This window comes from Varanus komodoensis, unplaced genomic scaffold, assembly GCF_004798865.1.
Source record: "Varanus komodoensis strain SLA01 unplaced genomic scaffold, ASM479886v1 scaffold10, whole genome shotgun sequence".
Lineage (NCBI taxonomy): Eukaryota > Metazoa > Chordata > Lepidosauria > Squamata > Varanidae > Varanus > Varanus komodoensis.
In genome coordinates, this window is record NW_025335269.1 from 22,773,537 (window position 1) to 22,788,162 (window position 14,626).

At 41.7% G+C, this 14,626-nt stretch overlaps 1 protein-coding gene across 2 annotated transcripts; it reads right to left on the bottom strand.

The window, feature by feature from the left end:
- Nucleotides 1-365: 365 nt before the first annotated feature.
- On the bottom strand, nt 366-11,556 carry GGCT (gamma-glutamylcyclotransferase). 2 transcript variants are annotated; one of them, XM_044417119.1, is made up of 5 exons: nt 11,507-11,556; nt 6,630-6,806; nt 5,982-6,127; nt 3,455-3,590; nt 366-534 (listed from the first exon to the last, which is right to left on the bottom strand). In XM_044417119.1, the coding sequence occupies exons 2-5, from the start codon at nt 6,777-6,779 to the stop codon at nt 388-390; spliced, it is 579 nt and encodes a 192-aa protein (XP_044273054.1). In that variant the 5' UTR covers nt 6,780-6,806; nt 11,507-11,556; the 3' UTR covers nt 366-387. The 2 variants fall into 2 exon arrangements, with proteins under 2 accessions (XP_044273054.1, XP_044273046.1); XM_044417111.1 differs by lacking the exon at nt 11,507-11,556 and adding an exon at nt 11,306-11,490.
- Nucleotides 11,557-14,626: the final 3,070 nt, after the last annotated feature.

A 14,626-nucleotide genomic window follows, 5' to 3' on the forward strand; every position in this document is an offset into this window, starting at 1 on the left:
AACTTGAGAGTCTGGCCCTGACAGAAGACTAGAAAAAAGACAGTGGTCCACCAAATGAAAGTTGCTACCAGGATCCAGAAGGAAGAAGCATCAGTTTCATGTGCTATTTTCAATAACAGATTTTAAGTCTCTTCACACCAGCTCAAATTAAAGCAAAATGTGTGAATCAACACCATTCTGCCTTTGTTGTATAAATAATAGCAGCAGAAGTGCATTACTATTCAAGGTTGATCTTGATGTCATATCTTATCAGGGATACCAGTATACACAACAGTCACTTTGCCCTCTAATTAGTATGTCTAAGACTGCTAGAAGAGGTGTACTCAAATAAGAAGGTGATCAAGGAAAATAAACACAAGCTATTCTAAAATTATTAGAAGCTATTTATTATTTTGTTTTCTCAGCTGCCCTGAGGGAAGCTTCTATTTCTTCAAACACTGGCACAAGTCCTGTATAGTTGTTAGTCTCTATGGAGTCTAATTTCTCCTGATATTCCACTGGCAAGCCATTCTGCTTTGCACCCATACAGATGACCTGTGGGAACAGAAAGCGAATGTGATTTTAAAAGGCTGTCACTTGATTTTAAGTATTTATATTATTCTTAGAAAAACAGGCTGGCATATGCACCCACCCACACCATTTGATTTCTAAATAATGGATGAATGGAAGCTGATTGTATTATTATTATTATTATTAATTATTATTAGAACATTTCTATGCCGCCCCTTGCCGAAGCCTTGGGGCGGCTTACAACACAATAAAATACAATAAAATACAAAAATAACAATATAAAATTAAAATTAACAATATAAAATAAATATAAAATATAAAAGAAGTATGAACTGACTCAGTTGAGAAGATGAGCAAGCTATGCGTAAAATAGCTTTCAGAGACTGATGGTAAATTCCCTGCATAGTCATGCTGTGAGGCTCTTAGAAAAGGATATGGCAGAAGCTTTCTTAAGCTGCATTCGCCTAGTTTTGCTAATTCCTCTCCTCTACTACATTTAAAGCCTTTCCTGACTCCAAGAAAGTGGTTTCATGGTCCAGAGGCCTGTAATATAGAGGGAGGCAGGAAAGTCAAATGGTATGCGCACATACACTTGGGTTACAGAATCACACACCGGAGCAGCATTTTGATTCTTAGGAAGCAGCCAAAAGAAGTGGTACTGATTACAGTCCGACATGAACTCATTCTATAGAGATGGGTGTTAAAGGCACCATTATTTAAATTACAAATTTGAAAACCTAATGTCAAACAAGAGAAAGTCTCAGTTGTCCTATTAACAGGTGAATTACTCCTGAGAAAAAGCGCTGGAAACTAAGTTTTTACGTACATTTATGCAGAATACTAGTACCATTCTGTTACTTTAATCTGCAAAAACTTAATAACATAAATAGAAGAACCAGGAAATATAACAGTTTTTGTTCAAGTAACAGTCTTAGCAACATGCATTAGCTGAAAATGACTATTATTTTATGGCTTGCCTTGCAATTAAGCGTCTGCAAAACCATTCCAGATATGCAGTAACATTACCTTAAGAGGTTTCACAGGTTATGCAGGTTTGGGTTGTTTTATGTTTCAAACATACATGCAGACAGTGAGTTAATTATCACTGATGGATAAGCTCCAAAAGAGCTGGGATGCCAGATTCTCACCCCTATTCTCATGGGTAAGCCAGAAACAGAGAAGGGGAGGAGATGTTGCTAAATGTGCTATTTACTTTGCTGCATACTGGGCCCTGCTTGAAACTAAAAATTCCACTATTCTATGATGATGATGATGATTCAGGTGTAGGGAGGGACCAACTGACTTAGCTAGAAAAATACATTGGAGCTCCCAACCATATAACACAGTCTTCACATATTCCCCTAATCTCACTAATTCCCTACAAGGCCTGCAAGGTCATATAGAAGCAGAGCAGCTCATCATTACTAATCCTACTACATCTTCAGCTAGGTGTTGGATGAAAATATGAATTACAGATAGGGCCAGTTCCAGGCTTAAAATCTAAGCCTTAGCTTAAAGAACTCTTTAATGCTCCTCTTGCAGGAGGAGCATTATGAATTCTGTCCATGATGCTACAGTGTGAGGTGAGGCTGAAGTTGAATCTGAGATCCAGGCTGAAAAAGAGCCCGTCACCAGATCCCTGTAAGTCACACTCTCAGATGAAATCTCATCTTCATTTATGATCAAGGTTAAACCACAGGCACACAGGAAGTTGCTTTATAAAGTTGCTTTATGCTTTATATCAGACCACTGGTCCATTTGGCTCAGTCCTGTCAATTATTGTCAAGCATTGCTGCTTCAGGGTTTCCAGGCAAGGCCTTTTCCAGCTCTACCTGGGATCGAACCTAAGACTTTCTTATGCAAACCAGCTGCTTTGTCCACTTAGCTATGGTCCTTCCCTATCAAGGGATGGGACTACTGCCAAGCCAGCAGCCCAACATGATGCAAGCTGCTGGTATGAGTCAGCAGGCCTGACCCATCTTTGCTTGCCAGCAGAAGATGAGAAACAATGACATGGCCAGAAAAAGCAATGTGCCAAGCAGCTGTTCATAGGTGTAACCATGCAAGTACACTCCTATACACTAGGTATCCAACTAGCTAAACTATTTCGCCTTCTTGCATGGTGCATAAAAGTAAGAAAGACTAGGTGACTTAGGACCACCCCCCATAAAAGACAGGTACTATACATGGTGGAGGTTTCTATACATTCTTTGAATAAATAACCCTGCTTAGCAAAACATAAAGTACAGAGCCAAAGCCAAAATTACTTCTGAAGTAACTGTGAAGGCAAGTTCTTCATTGCTTGAGATCACAGTTAACAGGAGTAGCTTTATATAATTTTAGGTATATGTAAGATAACTCTGACACTTTTTCTCTCTCTGTCTCTGTCTCTCGCTATCTTCCCCTCACCCCCAATAATTATGTCAAAGTTCTCACTAACTTCAGCTAGCTGCAGTAGTATTTTTATTTAAAACATTTTTATCTGCTCCCTGGTTTACATCATTTAAAATATAAACAACCAACCATCATAACTGCAATAAAAACAAGAGCAAAATTACAATAATAAAATATAACCAATAACAATAAAACAATTAAAACTAATAACAATGTAATAAATAAATAATCCACAGTGCCACAGGATATATAAAACATAATATAAATTAATAATAATTAATAATGGGAAAATTAAAAGGTTTTAATGTGGCACCAAAAGTACAGGGCGTTGACACCAGGCACACCTCTCTGAGAAGTTGGTTCCACAAACGGGATGCCACAGCCTTCATCTAGAGGAGAATGGGTTTTGTTTAACTTTAATGTATAAGCAGCAACTCTTTTCTTTGGTTCTTTCTCACAGAACTTATAATAGGCTACAACTTTTCACAGATAAAGGAATCCATTCCCCTCATCAGCTCATCATCATTCCAGAATCACAAAGGAATTGTACCTTTTTGTACTGTGGGGAAGGAAGACCATAGACAAAATCATCCATTTGGTAACTTCGACACTGAATTACTTTCCCTTCTTGAGTCTGAACGGCAACTTCTATGGGGACATAAATACCATCTTCAACTCCCTCTTGTCTGAAACATTACAAGGAATATCTTGTAGAGCAAATCATTAACATGTAAGGAAATGAAGTAAATTAATTCTTTAAGGCAGAGTTCTATGCATACTGAGAAAGAAAAAAGTACATCTCCCAGCATTCCCCAGCCAGGCATGGGACTTGTAGGATCTTTTCTGTTTCAGGATCCATTGGACTGAGTCCTAAGGAACTCTTCATTTAGCAAGTTACTAAGCAATACCAGACTGCAAATCAGTTTCCCCAAACTGGAGCCCCGGAATGGTTTTGTATGTATTTCTATACTGCTCAATAGCTGAAGCTCTCTGGGTGGCTGACAACAACACATAACATACAATAAAAATACAAATGACAGTAAAATCATCATAGCAATTACACTACAAAATTTAAAAGCCAAATTTAAAAACCAAATGAAAACAAACCCTTTCTGGTAGTGCTTAAAATTCAGAATGTCAGCAATGTCCAAATCTGTGCAGCTTGGGCTGCACACAGATAACAGTGTTTGAACTGCAGGCACAAAATGTGGTACTCAGCTGAGAACAGGAACACAGACTAAAGACATCAAGTTATATGGCCTACTATAGGAAATTCCTAGAGGATCTCTTGCTAAGACTCTTAAGGCCCTACAAATTCCATCACTGCCTGTTTGAATAGGGTTGGGAATAGCATCATGTCTAAGGCAGCCTTCCCCAGCCTAGCACTGTCCAGATGTGTAGCGCTACCCTCCCAGCATCCCTAAGGATGATAGGAATTGTGATCTAACACAACTGGAAGGCACTAATTACATAATGCCCGCACAGTCCCAATGAAACAGAACCCTACCTCACACACACAACTGAGTTCACATGTCATTCATTCCAAGAAGTGAACCACAAAATAGGGTTCATTATCACCAACCCTTAACCAATATTTTTGCCTACAGATGTTTCACTTCCCTTTGTGTTGCTTCCAGCCCAGCCAAAAACAACATACTGAGTTATCTGCTATCATACACCCCAGCATATATTCATGATCTGTGCTATGTGTATACATGTCCTAGGACAGGGATACAGAACCTCAGCCCAGTGGCCCAAATCCAGACTAGAAATTCAGTTCCCCAAAAAGCTGCCTTCCCTGGCCCTGCCCCTTTCCCCAGTCAGCAACTGTTTGGTGATTTCCTAGCTTAGCTTTTGTGCTGTTTTTTCCATTCTAAAAGTGTGAATGGAGCCTCTAAGGCAGTTACTGCTAAAATACGTTTATATTTTTTGTCCTTTCCCGTTTGTCTTTGACTCTGCCCACCCTGGAGTGTGGCCCCTGACAGCTCATCTAAAATACGAGGTCCCACACTCCTACCTTAGGCCACTTCTCAGAGTATGGGCTCAGAAATAGCAGCAGGTTTACAAGTACATACCTGCAGCTAAATTGGCAATATTATACTTCTGTACTTACCACAGTATCCCATCCCCTCATCCTCTTGGGTTTTCTGTTCTAACTGCTTCTACTATACAGTCTGGCTGTCTTAGCACAAGAAAGCCTTACCATGTGCCAGACAAGGTTGGCAGCTCTAAACCTGTACAGAAGGAAGCTTCTGTTTAACAAGATATTCATGTTTACCTTGAATATCCTGCTCTCCTGCTACTGCTGTTTATTGAGCTGGCATTTGGAAGTATCTTTACAAGGCAATCCTATACATACTTGATGCTGGATCCAGATTTATGCTGGATCAACGAAGCTGATGGATGTAGATTTCCCTATTCCCGCTTTATAACGGCAGCCCCACCAATCCTCTGAAAATAGAGAGAGTCAGAAGACCTTGCTGAACGGGGTGAGCTGTGGTTCAGGGAGAGGGAGGAATCCCACAAAATTGAGGGGAAGTCCTTCCACAAGGAGAGCCCTTGTTTGCACTGCAGCCAACCCTTACTTAGGAGTAAATCTTATTTTAGACTGGAGGTTACCTCTGAGTAAACATGTATAGACTTAGACTGCAAAGTTCCTAAAATTTCCCTTTCTCTATGGTCTTTCACCAACTGCTGCTGATGCTAGAATTAATGATGAAACCCAAATCTGATTAAATCAGGCTCTGCAAATTAGACTGGTGTTTCTACTGAAAAAGACCAAGTTCTGGGATTTAGTAATTAGTGTATTGAACAAAAAAATGTGGGGTTTTTTACTTTATAAAAGTCATAACAATTTTGCACCAGCAGTCTATTTAACCAATTTCATTTCATGTGTTCAACTTATCACCTCACATTAGTGACATGATGCTTCCTATGCAGAAATAGCTTGATATTCATGCTATTTGGGAATGGCGTTGGGAAAAGTATCAGCACCGTACAACAGCTTTTCCAGAACAAAATATTAACATTTGTGGTTCATTAGTAAATTGAGAGATATAGAACTGCAAGTCACCCACCTATCCAGAGAACATAAATCATTAGAGCTCATTTTCCATACTACTCCCCACACTTCATCACCAGGAGTATAAACAATTGTCGCAGTACTTCCATGCCACTGAGAGCTTGGTTTGCCTTGATGAGAGCCAAAAGCAAGTTTATAATCCTGTGAATTAAACCGGGCAAACAATAATTCATCATTTATATGGTTCTAGTTATAACATCATGTAAATCATTGCAACGAAGTTGGCAAGTTGGCAGAGGGTTAGCAGAACAGGATAAAGAAAAGTTACCTGATTCATCATATGCCTAATTTAAAACTGAGGTCACAAATAGGCTTCAAAATGAGCTAAGAACAAGGAAGAAAACAAACAGTAGCTGAGATGAGCCAAATTTTCAAGATCTGAAACCTAATAATAGACCCATATTTTGAATGTTGGCAATATCAGAGTGGCTATTTGGTTCTTCTGTTGTTGAAATAGTTGGTTTTTGTGCACTATACAAAAACTATGCCTTGTTGACGATTCTCAGTGTACAAATAATCACATGAACGAACTCAACAGAAAGAAAAGATGATTGTATAATGCATTTCCTGTTTAGAGTAGTTACACTTAAGGAGACAGGTTTCTTTGCTGTATAGAAAAAATAAGGTCAAATGTAGTACCAACCAGCAAGTGAGCAAGGCTAAGAAAAACCACAGACGGGTTTCTTAACATTATCCTCTCTCGCAGTAAGTTACTACCATAGGCAAAATAAAGGAAGTGTTCATTCTTGCAGCTTTGCTCTTCCAAGTCTCCACTTGATCTGCTACAGCTCATGATGGTTTCCACCTCCTGAGGGAAACCCTATTAAAGAAAGCAGCAGAGAGATGTTGCTCATTAGAAAGGGGATTTGATAGCAAACATTGGGTGGCACTGATGTTCCCATATACCAAAGCATTTTCAAAGGAACATATATTAATTTTCCTTCCCCTCTGGTTCTGCTGCTCCTATATAGGCTTGGTTTCAGATAACATTAAGATGTTACAGTGAAACTGTAGGTGGGATTGTGAAGGGCAGAGGCAACTTTCCTAGGTCTGACTTCCTCAAGATGGTATCCTCCAGATGTTTTGCACTCCAACTCACAGCATTCCTCACCAATGTTCAAGCTGACTGGGGAGGATGGGAGCTGAAGTCCAAAATATATGGATGAGCCCAGACTGAGAAAGGCCCCAGGTTTGGGAATCTACCACACACATGCATAATTATGCTGAAGTAAGACTGATTGTGTTAAACAGAGTTAATCCTTGGGAAGTGTGCATTGCACAGATGCAGAACTCAGGCCCAGGGGCCAAATCGAGCCTTTCTGAGGTCCCAGTTGGGTCCCTTAGAGGGCCATACCACCTTTCCCCAATCACGGTTTGGTGATTCTGTACATCCACATCCCACACCCCACAATTCTAAAAAGTTGAAACGCCTCTACCACATCTTGGTTATCAGCAGTTGGTACTTTATGCTAAAATAAGCTGGTATTTTTGGCCCTGCCCCTGCTGCCTTTGGTCCCACCCTCTTTAACCTTCAGCCTCACCTGCCACCAGGATGCAACCCCTGAAAGCTTGTCTTAAGTGTAACTTGGCCCTCAAGCTGAAGGAAGTTCTGTGCCACTGATGTACAGGCTTATAGCCACAAATGACCAGAGACAAGGAACTTAGCCCCATGTATCTTGCTGCCTCAAGCCAGGCAGCACTGCTGCTCTGGCCACCCAGGGAGGTGGGTGGCAGAAATGTTGGGGAAAAATCCAAAATGGAAAATTTCCCAATGTTGTATTTTTCCATTGAAAATTTGCCACACCATGTATATCTGTGTTTATCCATAATTATCTGGGTAACTGACCTGCCAACAATCCTATTAAATGGGTTAAACATAGGATATGGTGTTGTTCTTAGGCAAGCACTGACGACCCCCAATGCTCAGTTGCCCATGGAGGAAATGAAAAATAGGGTACCTTAGCCCTGTCCTGTGGCTGGCTCCAGGCTACTTCTGGACCAGACTTATACATGGCTTATTTGCCCCCTATGGCTAACATTATTCAATACCAATGGAAACTGTGACTACTAGTTCTCTGAGAAAAGTGAAGTGTCTCCTTTCTTCTCCTGGGTGCAGGAAATTAGAAGTGTTTGCATAAGGTTTGTTAGCTATCCAGCACTCATGTTTACTAAGTCATAATGTCAAAACACGAGATGACTAGTGTGTGGCATCACTACAATGAACACACTGAGCCCTCTTGAGAGCATACCCTGAAAGTGTCAGAGAAACCAAGAGCTATGCTGTCAGGAGGCAGACTCCTTTGCTAGGCTGGTCTCATAGCAGAGTCACCCAAGGGAGAATGGTCAAAGTGAAGACACCAGACTAGGATGCAGTCACCATCTTCAGGAGTAACAATCACATCAGCAGTCATAATACCAAAACACCAGAAAACTAGCAGGTGGCATCACTATATGGAAAAACTGGTGGTAAATGTAAATATTGTGGGAAGAAGTATGCTCATAATGCAAGATGAATGAAGAAGTATTTAATAACATGTATGTGTCTCGAAAGACATACACAGGACACTACTATAAAGAAGTAGTGGAACTCATTATTTGGAGCACTGGAAATTTTTCCAGTTCTATTTTTTCCAGAAACCACATCACAGGCACCACATACCTGTTCAACTGGCCTAACTACTTGGCCAGCTGCTCCCTCAGATCCTTGGCCAGTTGGCCAGTTGCTCCTGCCTTGTGTCCCAACCCTGTGGCTTCCATGGTAAGAAAAAGCAGAAGCTCATGGTGCACCCAGCAGGTTGATCCGGAGTGTCTGCCAGTTGCTGTCCTGTTGCAGCAAATGTCACCACAGGAAAATGGCTGGTGAAGTTCTCCAGAGCAACCACTCCAGGCAACTGCTAGCTCTCCTGGCTGCCACCTAATGCTGGAGCACCTGCCTACAAATGGTAGGGCTTGCCCTGGTAGTGCATCTTTGTTAAGAATTGGAAGGATGGTGCTAGGATCTGCCTCATGTAGACTGAAGGGCCTGCTCAATGAAGGTGCCATCTCTTCCCCCTAAAGCAGTGCAAGGAAATGTTTTACAGAAAACAATGTCAAAAAGAGACAGTCCTTTCATTGGTTCAAAACTGGGAAAGGAGTACAGCATTGTCACCCAGCCTATTTAACTTATATACAGAAAGGCCGAGCTAGAAGAATCACAAGTTGGAATTAAGATTGGCAAAAGAAATATCAACAACCTCAGATATGCAGATGATGCCACTCTCATGGCTGAAAGTGAAGAGGAATTAAAGAGCCTCTTGATGCAGGTGAAAGAGGAGAATGCAAAAGTTGGCTTGAACCTCAACATTAAGAAAACTAAGATTGTGGCATCTGATCCTATCACTTCCTGGCAAATAGATATGGAAGAAATGGAAATAAAATTTCCATTTAATGGAAAATAAAAGAATTTATTTTCTTCACCAGAGATGGTGACTGCAGCCAAGAAATTAAAAGATGCTTGCTCCTTGGGAGGAAAGCTATGGCAAATCTAGACAGCATACTAAAAAGCAGAGACATCTCTCTGCCAACAAAAGTTTGTATAGTCAAAGCTATTGTTTTCCCAGTTGTAATGTACAGCTGTGAGAGTTGGGCCATAAGGAAGACTGAGCACCAAAGAATTGAGGCCTTTGAATTGTGGTGTTGGAGAAGACTCCAGAGAGTCCCTTGGGCTGCAAAAAAATCAAATCAGTCAATCCTAAAGGAAATCAACCCTGACTATTCTTTAGAAGGACAAATACTGAAGGTGAAGCTCAAATACTTTGGCCACCTAATGGGAAGGAAGGATTAACTGGAGAAGACCCTGGGAATAATTGAAGGCAAAAGAAGAGGGGGACAGCAGGGGTTGAGGTGGCTGGATGGGGGTGGGGGGGTGGACTCCAGGGCATGGTGGAGGACAGGAAAACCTGGAGGAATGTTGTCCATGGGGTCATGAAGAGTTGGACACAACTTTGTGATTAAACAACAGCAACAAAACTACAGATGTGGGACTATGCAATACTAGGTTTAACGTTATTCTGCACAGGACGGTTCTAGAAGAGTTATACTTCTAGAAGCATGTACACCCCAACAAAGAAGTCACTGTCGCTGGGCAACTTATTATTTGTGGAAATGTATGTCATACAACACTTTCAACTACAAATTACTCACAGGCACCCAGAGCCTCAGTTAGTGTGGTTAACCCACATGTCAGGAGTGCTAGGATCATCCCTACAGACTGCACAACAGATTGTCTGCTTTGCTGCAAAAGGAGAGGATTACTTGGACAAGCAGCAGTCTCCAACATTTCTAGGGACAGTTCAGCAGGCATTCACACTAAGAGGAGAAGAGTCTGCTGTTGTGTAGACAAGCCTGAAGAACTGTGTCCAAGTTCAGCTCTAAGACAGTTTGATTTCAGATGCCATGGTGGGTATGTATAGCCAATATTTACATTTCATCCTCACAGCTAAGAAGAAGGCACATTAAACTAAGCTTTCATTCAAGAGGATATATGCAAAAGTGGTTAATAAGCTGCTGTTCTCCACTAGTAATATGATCCTAATTGAATGTTTATACCTCAAGCACTTTTAAATCCACTCTGATGGAATCACACATTTGTGGGTGGGCTAGTAATTGAGCAGCCTTCTCCAGGCTAAGGCCCTTCAGATGTCGTTAAAATTCAACCCCCATCAGATGCTGTAGCATGGCCAATGATCAGGAATGTGAGAGATGTAACCTGACACACTTGAGGGGACCCAGCTATGGAAAGCTGCATTCAAGAATTATCAGCAAACTGCACTTCCCAGTGTTCTTCTGAAATCAGACATAAAATTTAAACTGTCTCATTTAGAGACACCCTAGATGCAGCAGTCCACCTTTCTCTGGCTCTTTTGGAACCACACAGTTATGAAAAATACATGCAGGGAGAAGTGGAGAGTGCGAGTCCCACACTGTAGATAGGAAAGAGTATCAAATGCCCTTTACTTTCAAGGAATGTAGCAGGAATCCTGCTGGAGTAAAACAAAGCCCATCCAGTCCAACATCCTACTTCCTAACCCAGGAGAAATCCATAAGCAGGGCAGGAGACATGGCTGAATGTGTCAGGATTAACCGAACGGAAATTCTAATATATCATCACTTAGCTTGGATTCGAGGCACACACACAAATAACAGGTCCGGTCTTCCGCAACCCGAGGCTTTCCAGATGTATCAGACTACAACTCCCAGAATCCTCGAGCGCAACACACCTGGAAAGCACCGGGTTGGGGAAGGCTGCAGCAGCCCATCTTCACTGTTATTAGGGCTTACCTTCTGCTTCAGACTCTCCCGCGGCCCAGCCTACAACCAGCTCTTGATTCAGAGGGAGAGCTCCCTTTCAAACCCCCCAGTTTAGTTTCACCTTGCCAAAGATAGCATGCCTGCCCCGCGAGTCTTCGTCCTTCCTCTGGGCCCAAGCCCCGCCACAAGGGCCAAGCGAGCCCCCACCTCGAAGCCCTCACTTGACCTGACCTAATTTGTCTTCCCCGGGTTCTCGCTTCGGCGGCGCTCGACACCCAAGCACAGCGAGCAGCGTTCGCGACGGTGCTATCCATTGGCCGAGCGTGTCTCGGCCTCCTCAGCTCGACGCTTCTGATTGGTTCCAAGCGTTCGGAGTGTCCCGCTTATCCCCACCCGCCCCCGCCTCTCTCGGGTCTAGGAAGAGAATCGGGTGAAGATGCTTTGGGGTTTTTCTGGCTCGCGTGAGCGCATTTGGTGGCCCCGGTGTCTCCTTGGACTTGGTGCGTTCAAGCCAGGGAAGGCTCAGCGTTAGGAAGGCAGCCTGCAGCGTACCGTGTACGTTTTTCATCGTACAGTGGTTTCCAAAGCTGTGGTACACTAGGCCTGGGCTATGGGGCTAAAGCCTGGAACCCCACAGGCTAGGGACCTTCCAAAAGACCACCCAGAGTGTGGCAGCTTATGAGGGAAAAGGAAATAAACTCCATTTTATGCTTGTAATAGTGTTCCAGCAAGATTAGACGGGGGAAAGGCCTACAACTCCCAGCATTTCCTCGTCTTGGAGATGTAGGCCTCCCCCCCCCCCCGTCCTTTCATAAAATGGTGTATTACATTATTTATTTATTTAAAACATTTCTATGCCGCCCCCATCGCAACAAAGCCTCGGGGCGACTAGTGCAGAACTGCTCACTCTTAGAATATGAGGTGGCAAAAACAGTTGTTTTTCTAACATAGAAGGAATGACAATGCAGTTGTGTAGCACATCATGGCAGTGGGGAATGTACTGTATCGAATTATTTGTAAATATTTGTATTGCATTTTATATTTTTAACTGCATGATTTTGTAGTCTTGTGTTTGTAGTCTGCCCAGAGATTGTTGGTTATCGAGTGGATTAAAAATAATAAATAATTAGCTGTGTGTTTCAGAACTGAAGTAAAACACATGGTGGTGTAGAGGGCCTTCCATAAAGACCAAACTCTAGAATTATCTGGCTCTTTGCTGTTCAAAATCACTCTGACTGTAAGGAAGGTAAAATTAATATATCCCTATTACTGTACTTATAGGACATTGAAAAAATAGCTTTTCTAAAGCCACTTAGAATGTAATCTTGTATGTGTTTAGTGTTGGAAAAGCTGATTCCTCCTCTGGTCTTACAAATACAGGGTAAAATAGAAAAATTGTTTGTATGTAGCTTTATGAGAACTGGTCCTAGAAAAGAAAGAACAAGAAGGAACCAGGCCAAGGATGACTGTTTGGTGAGAGAATGAGAAAGTTGTCAGAGGATGAGGTAAACTATAAAAGCCTTGCCCTAAACTATATGGATGAGGTAAAAGCCTTGTGCTGTACAGTTCTAAGGCGTACTGCCTTATGTGTATGATATGTCCACAGCCTTGCAAGCTATATTCTTAATAAATATTGCTGACTTTTCTTTAATCTATTTTGGAATGTTTCATGCAAGATCTAACAAACAGAAGAAATCGTAGAATCATACAGTTGGAAGCGCCCTAGCAGGCCATTAGGTCCAGCCACCAGCTCAGGGCAAGACTCAAGTCACCCAGGCAGATTTCAATCCAGTCCAAGTCTCTTAACTTCCAAAATTAGGCAGGATCAGACACTTCAGGCTATATGGAAGCTGATTTTGACTAGAGCATGATGGAGATTATAGCATTTTTTTTCTGGCCAAAATCACATAGCTTGGCACCCTTAAGATGTAATCCTATAATTGCATATCAGGGACTAAATCTTACTGTACTCAGGCATACTTCAGAATAGACAGGTAGAGGATTGCTCTCTTACAGGGCAATGGTCAGAAAAAGTCCCATTGAGTTAAATGGTGCTTATTCCACAGGACAGTGGATATATTGTACATTTTCCAGGCAGTAAGCTCCACTGAACACTATATGAATTACTTCTGATTAAGCATGCATTGCTAGTGGGTTCACTGAAGGACTGAACTGAGGATTTTTAGATATGTAGAACATTGTCTGGCTCTGAGAGAGAGTTCTATAAGTTCTCTGTAATGTGAAATGTAAGTGTATTTTGAAGATATGCAGACAGTATCTGCCCCCCACCTCACATCTTATTCTACAGGGTGCGGCAGAAATACCTCTCATATTTTACACTTTCACCTATGTGTTGCTAATGAACTTATGCAAGTGCCAATGATGTCTTCATTTAGCTAATGACTTCCCATTTTTTTCATATATCCACATCTAGCAATATGGTTTGGACTGGTACACAGTGTGCTTTTGCTGTAGAAACATTTTTGAGGAATGGTGAATCTGTAATTGCAACACAGAGAACTTTTCAAACTCATTACATGTTAGCTCGGAATGCTGTTCCAGATAGAAAATACTGCTATGGGTTGCAAATTTCAGATCCACAGGTTCAGCACTTAAAAGAAAGCCATCTGGAAGACCTCGAAGCGCTCGAACTCCAGAAAGTGTTCAAGCTGTGAGACTTTCTGTTATTCAGTCTTCTACACGTTCAGCTTGTAAACATGCTTCTGCCTTGGGATTGTCTGATTGAACAGTCAGAAGAATTCTACACACTGATCTGAAGTTCCATCCATACAATTAATGATTGCTCAGAAACTGCTCGAAAGCGACTGGAAAGTTCTCTTGTCATGCTGTGACAATATCCTTCAAAATTGTTATTTATTTTATATTGTTATTTTTATATTGTTATTTTTGTATTTTACTTCTTGTTGTGAGCCGCCCCGAGGCTTCGGCGAATGGGGCGGCATAGAAATGTTTTAATAAATAAAATAAATAAATAAAAAATGTTCCTGCAAATATTTTTCTCACAAGTGGTGAAGCTCACTTTCATCTCTCAGGCTTCATGAATAAACACAATTTTCGTTATTGGGCAGACAATAACCCTAGACAGCTTCATGAAAGACCTCTATACAGTGAATGAGTGACTGTATGGTGCGCAGTTTCAAACTTAGGTGTGTGGGGACCCTATTTTTTTCAGGAGAGAAACCACTCAGTTACAGTAACATCTGACCGGTGTGTGGAGATGCTGCAGACATTTCTGGAACCAAAAGTAAACGACCTTCGCAATCGGGACGCGTGGTTTCAGCAAGATGGAGCCACCGCGCACACAGCAAGAAGATCAATGGAAGCTCTAAG